At 32.0% G+C, this 26,624-nt stretch overlaps 3 protein-coding genes and 2 pseudogenes across 4 annotated transcripts in view; all 5 read left to right on the top strand.

Moving 5' to 3' along the window:
- LOC104742717 (homeobox-leucine zipper protein ATHB-15-like) overlaps window positions 1-4,027 on the top strand; it is a 5,871-nt gene extending 1,844 nt beyond the window's left edge. The window contains exons 1-17 of one of the 2 annotated variants that reach the window (XM_010463750.2): window positions 98-253; window positions 378-478; window positions 574-664; window positions 777-872; window positions 979-1,092; window positions 1,167-1,250; window positions 1,338-1,493; window positions 1,573-1,647; window positions 1,746-1,858; window positions 1,945-2,134; window positions 2,221-2,397; window positions 2,489-2,569; window positions 2,656-2,790; window positions 2,874-3,199; window positions 3,292-3,397; window positions 3,478-3,627; window positions 3,711-4,027. In XM_010463750.2, coding sequence (XP_010462052.1) covers window positions 158-253; window positions 378-478; window positions 574-664; window positions 777-872; window positions 979-1,092; window positions 1,167-1,250; window positions 1,338-1,493; window positions 1,573-1,647; window positions 1,746-1,858; window positions 1,945-2,134; window positions 2,221-2,397; window positions 2,489-2,569; window positions 2,656-2,790; window positions 2,874-3,199; window positions 3,292-3,397; window positions 3,478-3,627; window positions 3,711-3,857 — 2,238 coding nt within the window. In that variant the 5' untranslated portion in view covers window positions 98-157 and the 3' untranslated portion in view covers window positions 3,858-4,027. Of the gene's footprint in view, window positions 1-97; window positions 254-377; window positions 479-573; window positions 665-776; window positions 873-978; window positions 1,093-1,166; window positions 1,251-1,337; window positions 1,494-1,572; window positions 1,648-1,745; window positions 1,859-1,944; window positions 2,135-2,220; window positions 2,398-2,488; window positions 2,570-2,655; window positions 2,791-2,873; window positions 3,200-3,291; window positions 3,398-3,477; window positions 3,628-3,710 lie in introns of those variants that run through there. The other variant, XM_010463749.2, reaches the window with a different exon arrangement.
- LOC104742716 lies at window positions 5,558-6,555 on the top strand. The gene has a single exon (XM_010463748.2). It carries the CDS (start codon window positions 5,680-5,682, stop codon window positions 6,304-6,306), a length of 627 nt encoding a protein of 208 aa, XP_010462050.1. The 5' UTR covers window positions 5,558-5,679; the 3' UTR covers window positions 6,307-6,555.
- On the top strand, window positions 10,461-12,710 carry LOC104744085 (annotated as a pseudogene).
- Window positions 15,703-17,687, top strand: LOC104742715 (annotated as a pseudogene).
- LOC109128744 (jacalin-related lectin 47) lies at window positions 19,354-25,993 on the top strand. Its single transcript, XM_019235615.1, has 4 exons — window positions 19,354-19,531; window positions 25,039-25,117; window positions 25,561-25,645; window positions 25,742-25,993. The coding sequence occupies exons 1-4, from the start codon at window positions 19,354-19,356 to the stop codon at window positions 25,991-25,993; spliced, it is 594 nt and encodes a 197-aa protein (XP_019091160.1).

The following is a 26,624-nucleotide window of genomic DNA, read 5'->3' as shown; positions in this document are numbered from 1 at the left end:
GAATTGCAGTAATTGTAAATTTCTTTGATGTTCTGTTCTCTCTATCTAGTTGATCCAATCTTTGTGTTTTTTCGTTTCTGTTGTAAACTTCAGATGTAGAGAGAAACAAAGGAAAGAGGCTTCACGGCTTCAAGCTGTGAATCGGAAGTTGACGGCAATGAACAAGCTCTTGATGGAGGAGAATGATAGGTTGCAGAAGCAAGTGTCACAGCTGGTCCATGAAAACAGCTACTTCCGTCAACATACTCATAATGTGAGAATTCTACTCTTGCAATATCTTCAGTTCTCTTATCTTAACGGGTTCTAGAATGTTTTTTAAGGACAATAGTTTCCTTAAAATGGTATGTTCATTGATTTTGTTTTTTCTGGTTTCACAGCCTTCACTCCCAGCCAAAGACACAAGCTGTGAGTCGGTGGTGACGAGTGGTCAGCACCAATTGGCGGGTCAGAATCCTCCAAGAGATGCTAGTCCTGCAGGGTTGGTTCTTTAATTGGAATATAGTTACCATGTTAGATAAAAAAATCACCTTTTCTTATTTTTCTGAGGTTCAATGATACATTTTATGTTTTCAGACTTTTGTCCATTGCAGAAGAAACTTTAGCAGAGTTTCTTTCAAAGGCAACTGGAACCGCTGTTGAGTGGGTACAGATGCCTGGAATGAAGGTATGCCCTTGATTCAATTCCTCTAATTTTGTTTTCGTTACTTGCATATAGTGTAAGATATCAAATAGTATTCTGCTTTTTCCTTAATGGTTGTTTTGTATCTCTGTAACAGCCTGGTCCGGATTCCATTGGAATCATCGCTATTTCTCATGGTTGCACTGGTGTGGCAGCACGTGCCTGTGGCCTAGTGGGTCTTGAGCCTACAAGGGTATGTGTTTAGAGTCATTCTCTTCACTGATTTATACAGTTTTATTCTATCCCATGTGTGTTTGTATACATATTTAACAAATTAATTTGGTCTCTCTATTTTCTAGGTTGCAGAGATCGTCAAGGATCGTCCTTCGTGGTTCCGCGAATGTCGAGCTGTTGATGTTATGAATGTGTTGCCAACCGCCAATGGTGGAACCATTGAGCTGCTTTACGTGCAGGTTAGTTATATAAACTATATATGTTACAATTAGTATTTTTTTTGTAATGACCGCCATCTTCTTGTTTTTTGCAGCTCTATGCACCAACTACGTTGGCCCCACCACGCGATTTCTGGCTGCTACGTTACACCTCTGTTTTAGAAGATGGCAGCCTTGTGGTATGTAGCTCTAAATATATGCTTTTTATGTGTGCTGGTTTTATTATTCGTGTTGATCCTTTTGTCATTGAGTAACAAATTTTATAGGTGTGTGAGAGATCTCTTAAGAGCACTCAGAATGGTCCTAGTATGCCACTGGTTCAGAATTTTGTTAGAGCAGAGATGCTTCCCAGTGGGTACTTGATACGGCCTTGTGATGGTGGTGGCTCAATCATACACATAGTGGATCATATGGATTTGGAGGTAACAAGCCTCTCTCTGCACCAATTCTAATGAATCAAAATGTTAACCAAACTTTTTGGATATTTGTTCTGTTAAATAGGCTTGTAGCGTGCCTGAGGTCTTGCGCCCGCTCTATGAGTCACCAAAAGTACTTGCACAGAAGACAACAATGGCAGTATGTTAATTACACTCAATTTATTCTCCTAAGCTTGCATTCTGATATTAAAAATTATTGTTCCTGAATGATGTACATTTATCCAATTTGTCTCAAAGGCACTGCGTCAACTCAAGCAAATAGCACAAGAAGTTACTCAGACTAATAGTAGTGTTAATGGGTGGGGACGGCGTCCTGCTGCTTTAAGAGCTCTCAGTCAGAGGCTGAGCAGGTATTTATATACATTACGATTTGCCTCTTCTTCTTGGTGGGTTTGGGTTCTATATATTGCTATCTTAATTCATTTTTTCCCTACAGAGGCTTTAATGAAGCTGTTAACGGTTTCACGGATGAAGGATGGTCAGTGATAGGAGATAGCATGGATGATGTCACAATCACTGTTAACTCTTCTCCAGACAAGCTAATGGGTTTAAATCTTACATTTTCCAATGGCTTTGCTCCTGTAAGCAGTGTCGTTTTATGTGCAAAAGCATCAATGCTTTTACAGGTCAGTGCACCACTTTTTTTTTTATTGATCAACTGATGATTATTGCAACAATTTTCACCTTTTTTTTTTGGATTTTGCAACGGCAGAATGTTCCTCCAGCGATCCTGCTGCGGTTTCTAAGGGAGCATAGATCAGAATGGGCTGACAACAACATTGATGCGTATTTAGCAGCAGCAGTTAAAGTGGGGCCTTGTAGTGCCCGAGTTGGAGGATTTGGAGGGCAAGTTATACTTCCACTTGCTCATACTATAGAGCATGAAGAGGTTAGTTCAAGTTTCTTCGATGCCCTTAATTGTTTTCTTCTATCTTCATAATTTAAGTTGGAGTAATGGTTGATGTTGTTTTCATTCTCAGTTCATGGAAGTCATCAAATTAGAAGGTCTTGGTCATTCCCCTGAAGATGCAATCGTTCCAAGAGATATCTTCCTGCTTCAAGTGAGTACTTAAGGTTGTCTATTCTGCATAAGGTTTTAATGTAGATCTCTAGTACTGTACCTGAAATATATGTTTCTTGTGATTAGCTTTGTAGCGGAATGGATGAAAGTGCTGTAGGAACCTGTGCTGAACTTATATTTGCTCCAATCGACGCTTCTTTTGCTGATGATGCACCTCTGCTTCCTTCTGGTTTTCGTATTATCCCTCTTGATTCCGCTAAGGTTAGAATAAATAATGTTGTCCATTGATGTCTTCTATTTTTCAGTTTTTCAGATTCTTAAGCTTTTCTTGAACTTGAAAGCAGGAAGTATCTAGTCCAAACCGAACCTTGGATCTTGCTTCGGCACTGGAAATTGGCTCAGCTGGAACAAAAGCCTCAACTGATCAATCTGGAAACTCGACATGTGCAAGATCTGTGATGACAATAGCATTTGAGTTTGGTATCGAGAGCCATATGCAAGAACATGTAGCATCCATGGCTAGGCAGTATGTTCGAGGTATCATATCATCGGTGCAGAGAGTAGCATTGGCTCTTTCTCCTTCTCATATCAGTTCACAAGTTGGTCTACGCACTCCTCTGGGTACTCCTGAAGCCCAAACACTTGCTCGTTGGATCTGCCAGAGTTACAGGTATAAGCCAAATTATCAATATGTTCTACATTTTCCACCAAATCAGCAATGTGTAGGCTTCAAAGCTGACTCATTTTACCCGGTTATAATAGGGGTTACATGGGTGTTGAGCTGCTTAAATTAAACAGCGAAGGCAATGAGTCTGTTCTTAAGAATCTTTGGCATCACACTGATGCTATAATCTGCTGCTCAATGAAGGTAACAACAATAACATTAATCGAAAATACTACTTAACTAGTATATTCGCTAATCTGTTTGGGATTTGAAATATTGGTTAGGCCTTGCCCGTCTTCACATTTGCAAACCAGGCAGGACTTGACATGCTGGAGACTACATTAGTTGCTCTTCAAGACATCTCTTTAGAGAAGATATTTGATGACAATGGAAGAAAGACTCTCTGCTCTGAGTTCCCACAGATCATGCAACAGGTTTTAAAAACATGCTCTGATCTTCATTCTTGTCAATTTTTGTTTCTTTCTACTTTTGTGACTGACTGAGATCTTTGTTCCAGGGTTTTGCCTGCCTTCAAGGTGGGATATGCCTCTCAAGCATGGGGAGACCAGTTTCGTATGAGAGAGCAGTTGCTTGGAAAGTACTGAATGAAGAAGAGACTGCTCATTGCATCTGCTTTGTGTTCATCAATTGGTCCTTTGTTTGAGATTTGTACTCTATTTTTTCAGACGAAGCTTTTGCCTTTTGGCTGTATTCTAAAACGGTCATGTTGTTCTTCTTGATGTTGCTGTGAACACATAAACAGTGTATTGTTTGAAAACTCAAGAATTAATTGCTTTGTTGTAATTTGATTATGATTGATGGATGATGATGATCCTTTTCTTTTCTATTTCTTGTTGCATTTAGCTTTCCAAAAGAAATTGCCGACCACACAATTTGTCTTTTTTTCCTTTCCGTAAATATATGGCAATCATTACACTCATGGACTCAACCATGGCCATCTCTATCTGGTGTAGGTTTCCACATCGACAATTTGGATTGTTTAGGATAAGATTGAGATTTTTTTATAAAGGTAACCGGAGGCAAACCAAAATCTAAATTAATCTTTTGAGAGCTCTGATTTAAATCTCAGCCTAAAATGAATCGATTAACTAATGGATCACTATAAATCGTTTCAAGGCTGAGATTTAGAAAAATGCTAAAACTGTAGACAATGTTGGGATACAATCCAAGTCCAAAGTTTGAAGGGACTATCATTAATATATAAAATGTTAAATTCAATCCACTAATTGTAGTTTTTAGTTGGAAACCCAAAATAAGCCTAAACTTAACATGATATCAGAGCCCAAACTTAATAGACATAAATATTTTTTTAGTAAAATCAAACAAAAATGTCTATCCAAAGTTTTCTTTGGATCATATCAAATTAGTAAATTATAATTCAAAATACTTTTATATAATGTTAGGATATTTCGTTACTTATCTAAACTGTAAATTTGGTTTCACTTAGATGAAACTTTTACGAACTAAAAATTATAAAATACTGAAATATTTTGATTTAAATCAGACGAAAAAGTATTAATGTTGGCCATTTGTTGAGGATGAATATTGTGTGCCCGATAATTGAAAAAGAATTATTTGTTTTTAATTTGAATTCAATTTCCTTAAAAAGATATTTAGAAAAAGGATGAAGCAATTATGTAACACTTAAAGCAAGACCTATAAAATCCGTATATAGATTATGGCATACATAGTGGCATAGTGCAATCTAAAGTACAAAAAAGTTGATATATAAAATTTTTCTTCCATCTTAAATTGTATCTTGTTTCATGCTTTTATGTTATTTGTGTTGATTAATATTATATATCAAGTGGCTACATTTTTTTGTGGATTAGTCATTAGATATTTGTTTTAATGATCGAATATCGAACTTCATTACATATAAATGTCTTAAATATACGTTGATACCGTTAACTTGCCAGTTGCCACATGCATGGATGCAAACGGTACACTTCGATCCAATACTAATTTATTCGAATTTTAATTCAATTTCATTCATGGGCGTTGTTCATTTATTGAATGGTAAAAAAATAACATCTGAGTTTTTTTAATCCAACTGTCAAAAAGAATAAAGATAATTCGGATATAATTTTACAAGAAAACTATTTACCCTAGAATTTTGATCATATCAAGTTTTGATCGGAGGCTGCAATACTTCACATATCCTTAAAAAGAAGAAGCAATCAAAATTAGAAAATTTGGTCCATATTCACTAAATTTGTTTTATTTTAAAGTGACATGGATGCAATAATTTAGCGCCAATAGTAAGTAAATACATAAGCTTTTTGCTTTGTCTTTAAAATCTTTTTTATAATCTCTTGCACGTTTTAGTACTTCTCTCTCTCTCTCTCTCTCTTTCTTCCTTTATAAACCCTTCACATATCTTCTCCTTAGCTCATAAGTAATCAAACTCCAAAAAAAAAGAGAGATAATAATACAAATCTCTCTTTCTCTTTCTAAAGATCGATATGGATCAGAACGTACCAATAAGCAAGAAGCTATGGAACATCGTACGTTTTCTTTTGTACATGATCCGCAAAGGTGTCTCGAAACACAAACTCATCGCCGACTTTAACGCCACTCTCAAACGGGGCAAGAACCTCATGTTCCACCACCGTCGTCGTGTCCCCGCCGCTTCCACCTCCTCAGACGCTTTAAACGCTGCTTCAGCCACCGCGATATCTCGACAAGAATACGAGTTCAGCTGCAGCAACACTCCGAACTATTCTTTCCCTTTCCCCAATATGGCTTTCATAAAGAAAAAGAGTCATAATAGTCTCTTCACGTGTGGTCAAACGCCTCAGACGCTCGACGACGACTCAGCCGCAGCTAGAGCCGTTCTTGAGCTTCTTAACGGCGTTGGTGACAAAGGAAACGTCACGCCGGGAGATTTAACAGTGGCCTTGTCTCCTTACTTCCCCGGGTTTGGACGGACTCCGTTGGTGAGACCGTTGAGAGTAACGGACTCACCGTTCCCGTTAACGCCGGAAAATGGTGACGTGGGTAACAGACACGTCGACAAAGCGGCTGATGATTTTATAAAAAAGTTTTATAAGAACTTGAGTCAGCAGAAAAAGATGATTGAGTTCAGCTAAATATTTAACTCTGAACAGTGTGTTTCTTCATATTTATCTTGTTCCTTAAATATTTTTTTTACTCCTTTTTTTTTTGTCTTTGCTGATTAAATTCCAAAGACGTGTTTAACAAAAAAAAAAAAAACAGTTCCAAAGATGTAATATTATTTTTGGGGGGTTTAATTTCGCGTTTCTTAATACAATTGGATATCATGAATAAATAAAAATTACCTTGGGTTTTATTAGTAAGATCTTTGGAAAATATGTAGTGCACTAATGTAAAATTAATTCCAACGAAATGACTAATCTTTTGATCTACAAAATTTCACAACGACACCACAATTAACTTGTTTCAATTAAATTATTATATTCTTTTTCAGCTTATACTTTTCCTCCCTCTAACCAATGAATACTTCAACCTAAAACAAGAGATCTCTCTAGCTTTTTAAATTACTGAAAAGTAGTAACTTAAAAAAATAATTATATAACACTCTAAAGTAAAAATAATAAGGAAATTTGGTATTTAACTGTCGTGACTGGAATAACTTTATTTGATGTATTAGTTATAAAATCTAATGTTTCAGTAAAAACAGATGAATCCAATAATTTTTTTTAAAAAATATATAGTCTTTTTTTGGGTAAGGAAATATATAGTTTGATGACATACTACACAATTTTTCATACATATTTTGTTTCTATTAGTGACAATCATCATAATCATACGGAAAAAAACCAGTTATTATAAAAATTTAAGTTCGCTTTTGTATCTGTTTTGTTGTCTCATATATATAATCATGTTGGACATGTATGTGCAATATTCTCCGTATCCGTCCTTTGATTACCTACATTTGTCGTACGGTTTGAATCTTATTAGCGTTTTAATAAATTGCATGTCATCATGACTCCAAAATAGATCCAAGAGGTTACGTTTTATATTTTGCATATCCCTTACTTTATTACATCTATGTAATAATAAAAAAGAAGTAAAAAACTGTCATATCCACCTCCTCGGAGGTTATAATCTCATTCAAAATACCGAATTTTTGTATAGTGATTCAATGATATTACGGTAGTTTAATAAGTGCAGTCTCACTTTACAAAAACATTTACGCACTCAAAACATGCATAGAAAATTATATTGTTGTGAAATATACAACTTTGGTGAAACAAAACACAAAACTTAAAGTAGACATTGCAAGCTGTTTAACTCTTTCCCTAAAGCAAAAGAGAGAAAAGTGCTTTCTTTTCCAACTTTTTTTCTTTAATTTTCTTTTCAATCTTTTAATTTTCTTAATAGTATATTCACAAGTTTGAATTCATAGTCATAGCAATAAGCCAATTACATATCAAAACAACAACTCTACCACTATCAAGAAAAGCTTATATATGGCAGAGTCAATAAAAAACTTCTTTAGTAAGTCACTATTTTCATCTTTTTAGATTCTCAAAATCAAGAATGAAGAGCAAGGTTCTAAGATATTCTTTGCTTAGTTGGGAAATAAAAGTGATTAAGACAAGTAGACAATTATATACATGTGTCTGATAAAAAAAAAAACTTCCTGTGTATATCCAAAGGAAAGACGGATAGAGAAAATATATATGTTTATGTGGTACGTGAATTATGATATATTGATACTGTTAACAAAATACGAAAATATCTACAAATTAAAATGTATATCATAAATAGTTATAAATATATTACAGTTATTGAATCTAATGTAATACTTATTGAATCTAATTATTACATTTGTGTATAATATTCTTTCATATAATTAATAACATTTAGTAGATGTATATTGTACATTCTGAAATTGTAACACGCTAGTTGTCACAACTTTTTTTAGTTACATCTATCTATATATACATTTTTGGAGACATTTATAAAATAAATTATGATGTTAGTACTTATTTACAAGTATGCCATTAACATTAAATAATTAATTTAATAAACAAATTAATTCTATTTATATTTGATTTTTTTTTTTATAGAAAGTGAGTGTTTTAAAAGGTAACAAACATAATTATAAATGTATACAGATTTTATTTCCTTATTTTATAAGGAGATGAGTGAAGAGGTATTGTTTTTTTAAAATTTGAAAAAGTGATTTGAGAAAAAGTGACTTTTAGCCTCACATATTATATATTACTTTCACGAGTTTCATATGATGAGTTTTTGCGGATTAAAAATCTTTGAACATGTTGTGTGATCCGCCTATCATGGCGGGTTTGGACTATAGAACCAACACTAAAACTATTAGTTTATTTCATATATTATAGATTTGTAGTCATAGTTTGGAAAATTAACTTATAAATTATTTAGTATATGAACTACAAACTATTACACATACTACAACATATTCTTAATATTCCAAAAAATAAAATAAAATTGTATACGCATAAAAATATACACTAACATACCATATATGCATATACCTTTGTTTAATTATAGAAAATAAAACTAAGTGTTTTAAAATGTTATATTCTATATAATAACAAATTTAGTGTAATTAGATTATAAACTATATAAAACGTAAGAAAAAGAAAAAACATTCTAAACAAAATTATAAATTAATTAGATAAAATTTAATTAATTGAGAATTTGAAAACTAAATAAATTAAAAATTATTATTTAAAATACATTAATTTATAATTTAGTTCCGCGGTATACCGCAGGTGAAAGCCTAGTTAGGTGACATTTTTAATGGTTGTTAATATTTTTAGTGAAATAACCTCTATAAATTTGAAGAAAGCATGCTTTAAAACTGGTGCATAATATTTTCTAAAAGCTGATCGGTCAGAATATAGATAAATGTTTTTGTTTATGCATATTGTAATCTTTTACGTACTTAGACTATCCCCATTGGTGTTTGTAAAGGGTTTCTTAGAATTTTCCTTAGACCAAAATAATAATAAAATAAGAAACATTTTTCAACAAATGAAAAGAACGTTTCTAATATAAGGAATGTTGGAAACGTTTTTTTACTTGATACCTTCCTTTATATTATTAAAAAATAATTTAAGAAACAAAACCAATGAAAATAGTCTTAATATCGACATAAATTTAGGTTTAGTTATTTTTATTTTTATTTTTTGTTCAAAAAGTTATTTTCTAAAATGGGGTCGATAGCGTATTAATATATTAAGAGCTACCAAAAGTTATTGACCGGAATTAACCTATGGTTTGATTGAACATTTTGGTTGTTAATCGTACAACTTGAACATTTCAAAAGACGCAGTAGCCAATGATTTATGAGGGAACTGCATTAAAGATTGTTACTTGGAGGAGTAGGATGAAGCTTTATTAAATTATTTGGATAATCAGAAAGAAACTAGAGCTCATGTAGCAGCTTTTATTCGGGTAGTGGGCCTTTTTAGGGTTTGATTGAACATGTGTGAGAGGCATACTTCCAAATAAATTATGAGACTCTTGTTGGGTAAGGACATCTTCTTTCTATTGTTTTTTTGTGATAATCATCTGCAATTGAGTTACCTTTTAATTCTCCGGATAATTTGATGATTGTTATGTGAGACTAGAGTCTAGTCACTAGACAATGTGTTACTTATAATATAAGTATGAAAGAAGAGAGGCGCCAATCTCATATGAGTTTCCAGCAATAACCAAAACCAGAATTTGAATGGAACGATTATATCATGGGCAGGCACAGCCCATTATATTCTCCAACCCAATATGATCGAACCAAGTCATTGACTTATTATAATAGAGCTAACATGGGATAAATAAATCCAAATACCACCAACATAATATGTACTTCCAGTAATACTAATCTATTTAACATTTTTACGACATGCCTCAAAGAGACAAGTTAACGCACGTTCGTCATTTCTTTATGTAGTAGAAATTTTTTTTTTAATGATTTAATTGATAATTTTCAAAGTTGAGAAGTAAAATTAACATCCGAAATTTAAAAGTTTATGTATTTTTAACGAAATTGCTATACGAGGTATAAAAATACAACTTCTTAATGAACAAATATTTACGTATTTGTTAAACATCTCAAAACTAGTACAACTGAAACATTTCAAAAGTCACAATACTGTTATTAAATACAACTTCTTAATAAACTTCTTAATGTATATATATACAACTTCTTAATGACTCTTTTACAAAATATTTATATGACTCCCGCTAGTTCGATAGTCACTATTTAAATCTATTCGATATGACCCAAAGGCTGGAAGCGGAAGGATACAAGCAGGCGGCAAGCAAATATGACTGGGATGATGGATCCGACCATGATGATGTGACAAAGATATATGTACGAGGTGGTCCGAAAGGCATACAATTTGTCAAGTTCGACTATGTCAAGACTGGACAACTGAAAGATGGATCATTCCATGGTTATTCAGATACAGGTTTCACACAGAATGTTGTCTAACCAATGTTTTTGCCGTTTGAGATAGATCATGAAAAAAATGAACATCTTTTATCTGTTGAGGGTTACTTCGATTGCGGTAATGGCGTAATTTTCCCACTTCAATTCAAAACCAACTTGAAGATCTCTCAAATGATGGGTTATGAATATCATAAACATAAGTTTACGCTAGCAATGGACGGAAAGAAAATCATCGGTTTTCACGGTTTTGGTGATGCTAGCCTCTTAGCTCTTGGAGCATATGTTACTTCGATTACTCCTGCAAGAATGGAAGCCAAAGGGGGCAAAGGAGGAAAGGAATGGGATGATGGAGCTGATTATGAGGCTGTAACAAAGATTCATGCACGAAGTGATCATAAAGGCATAAAAGACATCACATTCGATTATGTTGACAAGGATGGACAACCTAAAAATGGAATCTGTTGGGATACAAACAATGTCCCACATCTGAAGATTAGAAAATAAGTTTCTAATATATAAGCCAAGACCAACTCCAATTGGTATGAGGCCTTTTGGAAAGGAGCCCAATAACAAATCCGTGCGGGCTTTGCCATCTCGGCCCAAAGCGGACAATATCATACTAATGGGTCTTGACTTGGGTTTAGAAAGCCCAACAATTGGTATGAGAGCCTAGGTCGAAAAGTGGACCTAGGGGAGTGGGTGTGGGAGGATTTCTCAAAAAAAAGATGACATGATTAAGGGTGTCTCAAGAATACTTCAGGAATAAAAGGGGTATCGGAGCCTAGCTACATGGGGTGTCGCTGAAGGGGAGGCCAAAGTATCGTGGTACATAGTTTGAGGGAAGATTTGTTGGGATACAAACAATGTTCCATATCGGAAGATTAGAAAATAAGTTTCTAATATATAAGCCAAGACAAACTCCAATTAGTATGAGGCCTTTTGGGAAGAAGCTCAATAAGAAATCCGTGAGGGCTGGACCACTTGGGCCCAAAACGGACAATATCATACTAATAGGAGAGTTGACTTGGGCTTGAACAGAACCCATGATTGTACCTCGGGTAAAGGTTACGTACTTGAGCCGGTATGTATGGCCAGGAAAATAAAATTTAAATCTCCCAAGAAATTTTATTCCAAAAATATTTTATTAAATGTTTGTTAATTTAAGGTTTTTACGCCTTTTTTTTTGTTTTTACTTTGAGATTAACCATACCGACAAGGAATATCTACTGTCTATTGACGGCTACTATGACGAAACATCCGGTGTCATTCAAGCACTACATTTCAAAACAAACATGAAGACTTCAGAACTCATGGGCTACTATGAAGACGCTGTGAAGTTTAGAATTGGTTGCAATGGTAATAAGATCATTGGGTTTCATGGGTATGCTGAAAATAACCTAAACTCTCTTGGAGCATATTTCACATCACTTCCTCTAACTAAATTGGAATACCAAGATGTTTTCGTGAAAAGGTCAGTGAGAATGGTTCTTCAGGTAACCTTTGGGATGATGGTAGTTTCCAAGGAGTAAGAAAGGTGCACGTTTATTATGATGGATATAGTGTGCGGTGTGTCAGGTTCGATTACGGTAACAGCGACAAAGTTGAATCCCGTGAGCATGGTTTAAAAATTGTTGCTGGGTTACAAGAAGGAGAGATCATAATTCCTCAACTCTATATATTTTAATCTATATATGTTCTTGAATTAAGACTTATACTTCGTAAGCTCTTTCTATTGCGTTTGTCCTGGACTATCCAAATGAAGTTATTACGTCCGTAGACGGGATTTCCACTACCATTAATAATAGAAACATCTTTTGTACTGGAAACATGATGATTAAATCGTTGACTTTCAAAACATCAAAAGGTAGAACCTCTCCGACATTTGGTAATGTGTTTGGACGATCTTACAGAATTTGTGCTTAAGAGTGAAGGCTGTGCTATTGTTGGGTTCCATGGACGATCTTCTCCTCAGTCTGTTTATGCTCTTGGAGCATATATTTTTCTGATCCCTCCCATGATGGGTAAAAACTGGAAGCACAAGGTGATGATGGTGGTTTGGGCGGTGTTTGATCACGTTCTTTGATCTCACATATATCTTGCACTCTACTATGTATATCTCTCTTATGTTTGTTTTGGTTTGTCTTTCCCAATCTCATTTTGATAGACATTTTTTTCTAAGAAATAGTAAAAAATCATGTTTTTTTTCCATAACAACAATTGTGAGATTATATTTCCTAAGTAACACAAAGAGTTTGGTAGGACAGGACCGGTTAAGACTACAAAGCTATAGATAAACTAAAAGGCCTCATTTTTTTTAATCCATTATTTGGTTAAATTATTTGAGACATACCTATGTTAGTATGGACCTTTTTACAAAAAATATTTTTTATCTGTCTGTTTTCAAAATTACCCCTCATTAAATTTGAAAAGTTTATAAAGTTTTATAATGTTTAGAAGGTATTTCTTGATGATACCTGCTACTTTGGACTTTATTCAAGTGTTTGTAAGATTTTATAAGGGTTTAAAAGGTTTTTATGGTTTTACAAAAATTTTGAAAGGTTTTTATAAAATATTTATACGGTATTTATAAGGTATTTATAAAATTTTATACACATATATATATAAAGGTAGTTTGTGTATACTTTATAATGTTTTAAACTTATTTGAGTATATTTGATAAAAAAAAAATTAAAATTGGCATTTTTGAAAAGTGGTATGGAAAACAATTTTTGAACTCACATATATTTTTATATTTTCCGGGTGTGTTTGTGATTTGGCACGTCTTCAAAATTTAATAGGAATTATAACACATTCACTATTTGTAATATGAGAAATAGTCACCTTATTGTGTATGTAATGGAGAGTTTGTGAGATAGGTTAATTGAGTGGGTTTGGGAAATAACAAGAAATTGTTTTTTTTTGTCAAGTATATTTTCGATTCATGTTGTTTCCGAACCTAGTAGACACATAAACATCATATTTCCCACAAGCGCAATAACTAAAATCTATAACTACACTATCATGGCGGATAAACAGAATTAAAGACTAATTGATTCAGGTGATTCTTACCAATCCAAGGTGCTTTAACAATTATAATCCATAGATCTTAGGTCACTAATTTAAACCAATCTAATTTTATGGCTCTAATCAAGAAATTAAACCAAATGTGTGTTCTTAGGTCACAAAGCCTATGCAACTTCCCCTCTGGGATCGTAGATCTTCAGTCCGATTCTTCAACTTTCTATTGATATCACCATCATTAATTTGCTTTATTTAACTCATATTTAATACATTTTCCCAGTTCCATTAAACCTAACAAGAACGAATGCAAGTGCAAATGGTCCTATTTATGCATAAATATGAATGCAAATGAATGGAGAGAAAGGTGAAAAATGTCTTAAAACCATCAAAAACACAATATATCTTAAAAAGAAATAATCAAATATATTTTGGATCTATATGTACCTAGTACTTCTAAATGATGTAAATTTTGGTGAATTAAGACGAAATAAATGTCTTGTTTTTATTGTCTCTTTATTAATTACAATCCGAAGCCTAGATTTTTATATACTTAGTGACCAAGTAATACGTAAACTTTAAATAATTAATAAATGTGAAGGCAGATTGTTTTGCTCGCTTTTTAAATCTTTAGTTTCTTAAATGTCTTTTTCTGGCTAATCAACCATAGAATCATCTTTTAATTTAATGTTTGGTTGAAAAAATATATCTATATATATATATATATATATATATATATATATATATATATATATATATATACTCTTTACCTCCCTTTTAGACATGTTACAAGTGCACAAGTTCTTTCTTATTTTCTCTCATTTTCTTCATATTAAATGTAACGGATCAACTTGATTAGATACCCTAAATGGGATGGGAAGATATCGACAACTAATTATTGTATCCTTTTACCATGTCCAAGAAGGCAAGAATACGAGTTATTAATAATTTGTAAATTTTATCCTTCTACCAAGTCCAAGGACGAAAATGCAAGCGTTGACAAATTAAAAGAAAACTAACTAAAATAAAAAATACTTTGCAAGTAGAGTTCCATTATGTAAGCACAATGTGAAGGTTTCTAAACTGTGGATCAAACTTACAATCTCGCAAAACAGTAATCGTGGGAAAGACTTCATTTCGTCTTTTATATAAGATTTTATTTAAGATTTCAAAACAAACTCAATGTTTTAAGATGACTATGCAGTATATTAACTGATAATTTTATATTAATAATGGAGTATAACTAATAATTTTATATTAATAATGGAATATAACTAATAATTATATATTAATATTAATTAACAAATAAATTGGTCCACTTACCCCTTTTGTCTATCATACCGTTAATTATATTTAAAATAAAATGTGGAGAAGGATTTACAACATTATGATTCACATATCTGATTCTTGTTAATCGAGTTGACAATCTAACCAAAATATTTGAAGTACGAAAAAGGTTATAAAAGGCGGGCATTGGATGGGAGCTAAAATCCATCTTGATCAAGTCAGAAACCTTTTCTTTTCTTTTGAAGTCTAAATCATTTATATCAAATAAAACTATGGTTGACATAGTCCAAATTAGAGTTTCAAAATTCAAATGTAGCAGAGGACTCATTTAACAATTTGCTCCCAATAAAAGACCCAGTTGTATTTTAGTATTTTACAGTTATAAAAGACTCAAAGCCGATGGATGAAAAGTATTTATATATATATATATATATATAAAAGATCACCGCAGTACTATCTATTCTTCAACTTTCACTACTCCATCATCAGAGGTCAGCTCCCTCTCCCTCTCATATATGCATATATGCATATTTGCTTTTTTTTTTAGTCAATGTTTAAGCCTTAAGTTCTTAGATAGATTTTTATAAACATAATGGGAATTGTTTTAAACAATCTAGACAATGTTTCACTCCAGTTAATTATATATATTATAATATATATATATATATATATATATATATATATATATATATATTCATCTTACCATTTAAAGAGGGACGTACGTCATTTACAAGCTAGATCTTGTTTATATGTATTTCTGCAAATGGTCTTCTTCCTTTACTCTAGATCCTGTTTGTTCCCCGTCTTGAAATGGTTTTATTTTCCTTTTTAATTTCCCAAAATGAAACACAAGTGGGTATTGATGCAAATTTTAGGTAAGCAACGCAATACAACACCATGTCTGGAGATTCAAATGCGTTTGGAATGATCCAAAGGGAAGGGCCTAAGTGGGATGATGGATGCGACCACGATGATGTGACAAAGATATCTGTGGTAGGTGGTAAATACTGCATACAGTTCATCAAGATTGACTATGTAAAGTCTGGGCAACCGAAAAATGGATCATTCCATGGAGACACGACTAGAGGTTGCATGCTGATGGTATGACTTGGAAAATATGCTAATCAAATTTGTATTCATGAGGATTATTAATATTGATATTTTTTTTTTGTTTTCACCAACTTTTACACAGTTTGAGATTAACAATCTTAAAAATGAATACAACGGATTATCGCAACCCCGGTGGGTCCATTAATGCAATTCAATTCAAAACCAACTTCAGGGTCTCTGATATGATGGGATATACTATTGGAGATAAATTTAAACTGGCAAGCCATGGAAAGCAAATCATTGGGTTTCAGGGGCTTGCTAACGATTGCCTTCAGGATCTTGATGCATATTTCACTTCGATAACTTCTACAAGAATGGAAGCGCAAGGGGGCAAGGGAGGGAAAGAGTGGGATGATGTAGCTGACCACGACAGTGTAACAAAGATTCAAGTACGTACTAATACTAAAGGCATACAATATATCAAATTAAATTATGTCGACAAGGATGGACATCCGGGAAAAGAGCAAATCCATGGTTCTGACACGGGTAAAGGTAACAAGCTAGAACCGGTACGTGTGGAGACGAATATTTAAAAATTAAATTTTATGACTAGAGGGGTTAATGCGTCTTGGTTTTCTATATATTAATGTCAATTATTTATTCCATTTCTGTTGTAGTTTGAGATTAACCATATTGACAAGGAATATCTGCTTTCTATTGACGGTTACTACGACGAAGTTTCTGGTGTGATTCAAGCACTTCAAATCAAAACCAACATAAAGACTTCAGATGTAATGGGAGACGATGAAAAGGGTACAAAGTTCACACTTGAATGCAGCGGCCATGAGATCATTGGGTTTCATGGATTTGCTCAGGATAACCTAAACTCTCTTGGAGCTTATATCACATCCCTTCCTCTAACTAAATTAGAATACATAGGTCATGGAGGTGACATTTGGGATGACGGTACTTTCCAGGGTGTAAAAAAGGCGTGCCTTTATTTTAATGATTGTATTAGGTGTATCGAGTTCGAATACATTAAAGGCGGCAAAGTGGAAACCCGTGTGAACGGGACGAAGATTTTGATGGATGTTTCAAAACAAGAGGTCATAATTAATTCCTAAAGCTATAAATATTGATTGAGATTTGAGCACATATAATTATCTATCTATATGTGTGTTCTTGAACACAGCTTATATGTACAGAAGCTAATTTTGTCGCAGTTTGTACTGGATTATCCAAATGAGTATCTCACGTCTGTGGAGGGGACTTATATAGATCACCCTGACTACTCGCACATAACCTCGTTGACTTTCAAAACATCAAAAGGAAGAACCTCTCAATGAATTGGGAATGAGTCTAATAACAAATTCTTGCTTGAGAGCAAAGGTTGTGCTCTTGTTGGGTTCCATGGACAGTCTTCGAAAAATCGTCTTTATGCTCTAGGAGCATATTCTTTTCCGATGACTCCTCATCCTGAAGTGAAGAAACTAGATACACAAGCTGGTGGTGGAGGAGTTCCTCAAGACGATTGTGGTTCCCATGGTGTTTGATCATCTTCATGTTTGAGCCCGAACGAAACTTCCTCCACCATGCTTTTTCTTGTTTTTTTTTGTTTTGTTTTTTCCTTTGTTTTTATTTTATTTTAATTATCATGTTCTTTGATATCTCTTAATCCTGTACTCTACATACGTATTGGCCCTGTTGTTTGAAGCATCAATCTCAATATCATTTAATAAGAAAACATGTTTTTCGAAAACATTTGATTTCAATTTTTTTACATCAACAATTATGGGGTTATATATATAAAGAATATAACTAATCACATATATCTAGTCTATGAAATGAATTCTTTTACCTGTAGATGTAACAACCATTGGAAACATCGTCAAATCTCCAACGACACATTGGTCACCAATTTAAGTTTGAGTAAGATCCATATTATGCTATCGATACTGCCTCAATTCTAGAACGACACGTCAATTTTGTTGGCATAAAAGAGACTGTACTTATTTAAAATCTAACCAGAAAAAAAAATATGAAAGTAAAAACTAGTCAAAAATATAAGTAAACTAGATTAAGACTCGTGCTAAAGCACGGGTTGAAATTCATTTTTTTTAATTGTAATTTTTATATAAAATATAATTTATGTGATTCTTTTTATTTTTTGTTAGATAAAACATTATGCAATAAAATCATATGCTAAATATGATGGCTTGAAAAAACACATATTTTGTTAGTTTTATATTGTTAATGATTCTAGATAAGTATTCATGCTATAACACTCGTTAAATTTTATTTATACAAAATTTTGTATATTTTATATTTTAAAATAAAATTTTAATATGTTGTATTAGTTTATATATGTGAAGTTATTTCAACAATGTATATTCTACATCATGACTTATATGTTATTATAAAACATAATTTTGTAAATTGGAATTTAAATATTCAAATTTTGACCCGTTATTCAGTAATTTTTTTAATTTTATAGATATTACTTTTAAAGAATAATATTACTAAAGCTTGAATATTTTATAGATTGAACAATTTATATTTGTTTTTAAAAATTCAACTAATAGTATATCCGAGAATAAAACTATTTTTTAATTATAATAAATAATATGATAATTTATTTGTTTCACAAAATATACTCATATATAAAAAATGAGAGGTGAAGTATAATGATAATTAACAAATTAATATGTTAAGTTAGATATCAAAAGATTTTATTTGATGAATAATTTAATAAAAGAAATTAATATGGTAAGTTAGATGATATGATTCTTTAGAATATTCTTTTTAAGATTTTCGGTCTAACCTATTTGTAACCAATTAATCTATCATTAATGTATAACCTATTTGTAACAAACTTATTAAAATTATATAGTCTACAAAACAATGTTGTGTACTTCCGTTTTATTATAAAGGGGATATATAATTCATCAGATTCTTATTTTTCTATTAAATTATAATTCTATTATATAAAAAATGTTTTTCTAAAATAATATTCCGCAGGTTTAAATATAATCTTCCAATGATATATATTTTTGTAAACCAACAATACTAATGACGGTGCATTATAAATTGACTGCCAATGTCTGAGTCTTATATTATTTTGGAAATAAAACCCAATAGTTGACATTTATATAAGCACCAAATGTTTTATATTTTTTTTTCTTTTAAATCCCAAATTTTTTATTTAAACTATCTTCATCCATCAGCTTATGCACCAGTACAAATGTATTTTGTGGTTTCTTTTAATAGTTTGAGATCAACCATAGATATTACATAAGGAGTTTCTGCGGTCTACTATGATGATTCTGGTGTGATTCAAGCACTTTAATTCAAAACCACCATGAAGACTTCGGACCCAATTGAATATGATGAACATGGTACTAAGTTTGCAATTGGATGCAACGGGATGGAGATCACTGGGTTTCATGGGTATGCTGAGGAGAACCTAAACTCTCTTGGAGCTTATTTCAAATCACTTCCTATTACTAAATTACTAGAATACAAAGGGGGTCTGGTAGGTGCCCGTTGGGATGACGGTACTTTCCTGGGAGTAAGAAAGGTCCAATTAGTTTATTATAACAACTATATAAGGTGTATCAGGTTCGAATATTTTGATGGCCGCAAAGTGGAAACCCGTATAATTCTATCCAACGTATTCTTAATTAAAACTCTAAATTTTTCATCCAACGTATATATAAATGTATCTATCTATGTGTGTGGTCATGAACACGACTTATTTGTCCGACATATATTTTGTCGCAGTTTGTGGTGGACTATCCAAATGACTTTCATACATGCGAATGGAAACGAAACATTGATGACGTCTATGAGTTTTAAAACATCAAAAGGGAGAACCTCTCCAACATTTGGAAATGTGTTTGATGTATTTTCTTCATTCTCTTGGAGCATATTCTTTTCCGATGCCTCCTATTGAAGATGATACGAAGAAACTAAATATATTACTATTTAAGTTAGTTTTAGTTCTTCGTATCTAGTAAAATTTAGTATTTTACTAGATAACTAGTTTTAGTTTCTATACTAAATTTTACTATTTGAGTTAGTTTTAGTTTTAGATGATACGAAGAAACTAAATATATTACTATTTAAGTTAGTTTTAGTTTCTATACAAATTTAAGTTAGTTTACTATAATAAAAAGTTAGTTTTAGTTTCTTTGTATATAGTAAAACTAGGAGAGTTTCCTCACAGTGGCGGATCCAGGGACAAAATTAATATGGGGTACAAAATCATATGAAAGGTCAAGTGTTCGATACCCATCAATAGACAATTTTTTCCTTAAATTGAAACCCGTATAGGGCACTCCAACCAAATAAGCTAACAAACTATAATAGGGCACTCCAAACTATAATAGTTAGCTAATCACTTAAAAGACTTTTAGAAAGGTGTATAGGGCACGTGCCCCACCTAGTATACACGTAGATCCGCCCCATGTTTCCTGCACTCTTGTGCGGGCAAAAACTTTTTAAAAAATAATTATTATCTAAATTTTTTTTGTAGTCAAATATATCATTAATTCAGTTTTTTAATATGTTTATACGCGCAAATATATTTTTAAATAATAGTTCAACAAATTTAACAAACCAAAAAGTAATTAATTATAAGATTTAAAAGGATTTCAACAAAAATGTAAATGGAAAAAAAATAACCAAAAGTAAAACTATAATTTAATCTTCAATAATAATGAACGGAAGTAATTTTTTCTAATATACATATAAAGTAACATAGTTAAGGGAGTTACCTGCGAGCATACGTGACCAAATGTTTAAGCTTAACAAACTTGACTTCTAATGTTGTGATTGAGCGCCCTTATATTGATAGTTTAGTATCCAAGTCAAACCTTCATGATTATCTATAGAAATTTAACATTTCTAAAAATAGAATCTCGAAAATTTTTTTTACAAAAGTTTCAATTTTTATTTTCAATTTTTAACAATTTAAATAGGATACAATTATTTAATTTTTGATTTTTTCAAATTTTCGTTAAAAAAACAATAATTCGTTTTTCAAAATTTTTATTTTTAAAAGTGAAAATTTTTGTTTTTTTAAACTTACTTGTTTGTGGAAGCCCTTTTGGCTCAGTGGTTGGTCTAGGGTTCATTAATGCTTCTACATCAGGAGGTCTGAGTTTCGAGCCCCGTATAATGCGATTTATTAATTGTGCAGATTACTGGAGGCAAATTTACAGACGATCTCCAGTGATATGCAATTATCGTTGTTCGCCGTGATTCTACATATACATGAAGATGAGCATAGAGAAGGAAAGTGACCATCAAAAGCATGGCGCAGGAGAGCAAGAGTGTTTGTAGTGAATCTAATAGAGTCGGAAGGAATTGCCCATGGTAGAATCATATGTAATTGTTCTCATAATTTGCAATCAATAATAAATCCAGACGACAAAAAAAAAACTTACTCGTTTTTATTTTCAATATATATACAATTTTAATTGTTTTATTTGTTCATCATCCTAATTATAATTGTCATAACCTTTTGTCTTATTTAGAGTCTTTGTTCCTCATTATGGTGATAGAGTATCCAGACAGAAACATGGTTTTTTCTCGAGATTTGCAGCAATCCTAAGAGATTTTGTCGGGATTACAAAAAATTGTACCATATCTTCAAATTAAATGGATATTTATAGTATATCCCTTGAGATTTTCAGTTCATTCTATCCAAATCAAACAGTCATAATTATCTATAGAAATTTACCATTTTAGAAAATATAAGTTTTCTTGAAACAAATATTTACAATAGATTCTAGTATTTATTTTCCATTTTAAAAAAATAAATAAATGGGATATGAATATTTGATTTCCTTTTTTTTCTTCTAATTTTCGTTTAAAAAAAAATAAAGTGAAACAAATACTCTATAGAAATTTAATATTAGTAAAAACAGGGATATTCTCAAATAAATATTTCAATATATTCTAGTATATATCTTCTATTACTTTTAAATTTAAATGAGAAATAAAATTTAGATTTCTGATTTTTTTAATTAAAAAAAATGGGAAATTTACAATTTATTATATATTATTTATCCATCTAAAACAATTTCAAATAAAAAGTAATTGGAAATTGTAAAAAAAAATCTTCCTAATCTTTCTTAATCTTTTTCTTTCTTGAAAAATCTCTGAGATATGAAATCCTGAATTTAATTCATATTACTTTCTTCTTCTTTCTATCAATTTAAGAGAAAAAAATATGAGTCACAATTATTCTATTATTTTTTTTTAAAAATAAACAGAATTATCATTAAAATTTCATCTTCTTTCTATTTATTCAAGAGGGGTAAATAATTTATTAGGCACAAAGATTATATTACAATTTCAAAAAACAGAACTATAATTTAAATTTATTTGTAAATAGAAAGAAATCCAATTTTTTAGAAAATTACCATAAATTTCCACCATAATTTTCTGCAACTATAACATTAGAAAAAAAATCATTAGCATCAATATTATTTTAAGAAAATAAGGATTCGGGTTAACAAAGTTTAATACCTGAATTTCATTATATTCAATTTTATAGATCTACAATTATGATCATGCATGAATTTACCTGAAAAAGATTATTAGGTTATTTCAAATTACCAAAGAATAAAATAAAATATAGAGAACAACAAAACATACATGTTTATAAAGATGGAGAAATTGCTTGGTCTTCATTTCCAAACAACCACTACAAAAAAAGGAATAAAAAATTAGAATCCGATGAATCATATAAAAGACCAAAATTATAATACAAAATAAATTGGGCAAAAATATTATATTATTATTCAAAAAAACCGAATTATAATTTATTAGGCACACATATTATATTATATTAAAAACAAAATTATAATTTAAATCTATTTGTAAATAGAAAGAAATCTAATTTTTTAGTAAATTACCATTAATTTTCCATGAATATAACCCACCATAGTTTTTCTGCAACTATAACATTAGAAAAAAAAACATTAGCATCAATATTATATTTAAAAATTAAGGATTCAGGTTAACAAAGATTAATACTTGTATTTCATTATATTCAGTTTTGTAGATCTACAGTTATGATCATTCATGAATTTACCTGAAACAAAAAAAAAGATTATGAGTTTATTTCAAATTACCAAAGTATAAAAAAAAAATTTAGAGAACAACACAACATACATATTTCAAAAGGTGGAAAAATTGCTTGATCTTGATTGCCAAACAACCACTACAAAAAGAGGGAAAAAAAATTAGAATCCGATGAATCATATAAAAGACAAAATTATAGTACAAAAATAAATTCGAGAACATGATAATAGTTTAGGGGTTTTTTTACTTGTTTTTGAGTTATGGAGAATGGTTAGGGTATCTATTACAATATTAAACGACCTACGATTTTAGGGTTTTGGCTAAGACGGTGTATTGTTGACAGATTTTTTTTATAGAAGTCCATTTAGATTTTTTGCCATTTTTTTATAATGAATTTTGACTTTTAATTAATATATTTTCGTGATTAATTTTTAAAAATTATCAAAAGGGTATAAAGGTCTAGTTTTGAATCTCATTAATGGCAAATTAGTAATCTTAAGTCTGAGGATGAATGTGGTGCGTTTCTGCAACTTAAATAGGCGAAAAAAGCTTGTCCGAATTTTTTTAAAGGGCAATTTTCATTAAGGGCAATTTTCATTAAGGGCAAAGGAGGTCAATTTTTGTGAGATTGACTGTGAGCTCTTTCGACTATTCTTTTAATATATTAGATATAAGCATACTAAGAAAAACAATTCCCATCCACATGTGAAGATTCAACCTGTTCGAGATTACCCAAAGATTGAAGCGCAAGCTAGGGAGCAAGAACGGCGGCTATAGGTGGGATGACGGATCTGACCATGACGATGTAACAAAAATATATGTACAATATTCTCTTGAAGCCATACACTTCATTAGTTTTGACTATGTCAAAAGTGGATAACCGAGTGATGGATCCTTCTGAAAGTGCAGATTCAGTATCAGATTTTTTAATAAGACAGGATAATGCGAAGAGTAGCAGAGGTCTGAATTGTTGACGTGACATGAGATGCTGATGTGGCGAAAGCTTGCTGGACATGGTGACGAGTCGCTGGATATAGAAAGAAGAGCAAGATGGGGATACTTGAAGATACGTAGAAGATTGAGAAAATATTTTACAAATGGGATAACGAAGTAATATTCTTGGAGATCAAGAATATTTCCTTTTTGTTAGGATGCACAAAAATTTAGTTAGAGATGTTAGGTGCACGTATAAATAGACTAGGGCTAGGCACAAAAAGAGTTATCACTCGTGAGCATAAAGTTGTGAGATTTGTAACCTTTAAACGATCATAAAAAGTTTAGAAGGTGAATGTTGTTTTTTCTCTTTTAGATATACACATGTATTGTGTTAGATAGATAAGAGAGAAAGCTTAGTTTCAAGTCTTGTAAGAAACGAGAGTTTTTATATAAAATTGAATAAGAAACGTTTGCTTGGCGCGTTTCCAAGCGGGTTTATTTGTTGTGTGTCTCTTTATACCCTAACACCTACCATGGTCAATCGTATAATACTTGTACGCAGACAGTATACAATGACCTCAGAAGTTTTACATTTTATTTGCTTATATTGGTGTTCTCGAGCCATTTATTTTCGCTTTCATGCAATGCAGATTTTTTGTTTATGTTCGTGTTGTCGAACCATTTATTTTCGCTTTCATGCAATGGAGGTTGAAAATGTTGTAATCATTTTACCACCAAATTTTGCAGTTTGAGATAAACCATCTAAAAAGTGAACATCTTGAATCTGTTGGGGTCTACTACACAGATGGCAATGGGATTCAAGCAATTCAATTCAAAACCAACTTGAAGATTTCTGAACAAATGGGATATCATGAGGGGGGACACTAAGTTTACACTAGCAGAAGTGGGAATTAAAAAAATATCATTGGGTTTCACGGATCATCTACACTTGAGCGGATCTACTCTCGTGGAGCATATTTCACCTTGATTATTCCTACTAATATGGAAGTTGGAGGATCTCCTTGGGACGATGGCAATAATTTTGAAAGTGTTAGAAAGATATACATTGGGACAGGTGAGATTGGTATTCTTTCCTGTTGGATATGGGCTGCGCCTAATATGCCATTCGGCCCAACAAGACTTGCTAATTGTGATCTCAGCCCGACATAATTGTGGGAAAGTCCATTAACATTTCGCAGAGGGCAATCTCGGGAATTCACAATGAAAACCGTAGATAGCTAGGTCAACAGTCGCTTATAAAAAGAGAAAACATTTATTGGTATCACCATCCTGACTCCAGACATTACCCAGAGAGGAATACTTTGCATTGATTACTGTTATTGCCTTTTGTGTAATTCGTTTCCACTTTTGAGTTCATCATTATTCTGTTTGTGAGTTCTCCTGTGAACTGACGAACTTAATCTTGATTCTTTGTAAGTGATGACCTCAAATTATATCGTTAATAAAAAGACTAGCTCAATTCTTCCCCCAAATCTTTAGTTACTTAGAATTGTCCAAATCCCGGTACAAACATTTTCGTCAAGTTTCTCTATGAAAACGACACTCAGGAGATAGTAGTGGGAGATCATCATGGGAAAAAGAACCTACTTGGACATGATGAGGTGATTTACTACTACTTCACTTTTATTAACTACTTGTCCATTTATGCAAAACTTAATTTTCTTATATAATGATTTTCTTGGTTTTAATTTCTATAGTTTAAGCTGGACTATCCGTGTGAATACCTCACATTAGTGGAAGGTAGTTATGATGTAGTACCTGGAAGTGAAGAATTTGAAGTTATACTCATGCTCAAGTTCACCACCAACATGCGAACTTCTCCATCTTATTTACTCATGATGCCCAACCCAAGCTTCGTGCTCCACAAGGAAGGTCACAAGATCGTTGGGTTCCATGGGAAATCAAGTAACATGCTTCACCAACTTGGCATCCCCATCGGTCACTCTTGATCATATTTATATGACTTAAAACGAAACATCTCTTCCTCTGTTTTGAGTAACTTTGATTCGTTTCTCCTCTGTTTTTACTTTTTATTTCCTTGTGTTTTGATTCTTTTCTCTTTTTTTCGTTTTTTCTTTTTTCGTTCGGAACTATTTACGATCATAGAAATTTGGGAACACAATTTCTAAGCCTTATTCTTTTACACCCATATATTATATTTTAGAGTGCTTAAAATAGCTTGTGACCTCACCCGAGAAATCCTATTAGGCGAATATCCAATTAGGATATTGCTTATTCCTCAAGCTTATCATTTTTATTTATTTGATGTTTTGAATTTTTACACCAACAAACCTTATAGAATATCACCAAAATCAGCAACCTTCCTTGGCTCGTCATCACATCCACTTTACCTATGTCATGCCAGTTCTTGCTTCCATGTCAGCAACTCAGGCGTATGATGTGATGTGACAGTTTCCTGGTTAAAAACAGCACAATGTTTCAGAATCTGAATCTTCAACCGACGAGTCTTTAATCGACCTCATGATCAACTGATGCATTTGTAGAAGTCTTTGCAAATCTTTGGATTTGAACCGGTTCATCTCGGATCCATTTGGTTCGATTTTACTTTGTATATAAGCA

The sequence above is a fragment of the Camelina sativa genome, chromosome 14 (assembly GCF_000633955.1).
Source record: "Camelina sativa cultivar DH55 chromosome 14, Cs, whole genome shotgun sequence".
Taxonomy (NCBI): domain Eukaryota; kingdom Viridiplantae; phylum Streptophyta; class Magnoliopsida; order Brassicales; family Brassicaceae; genus Camelina; species Camelina sativa.
This window is presented reverse-complemented; position numbering and strand designations above follow the sequence as displayed.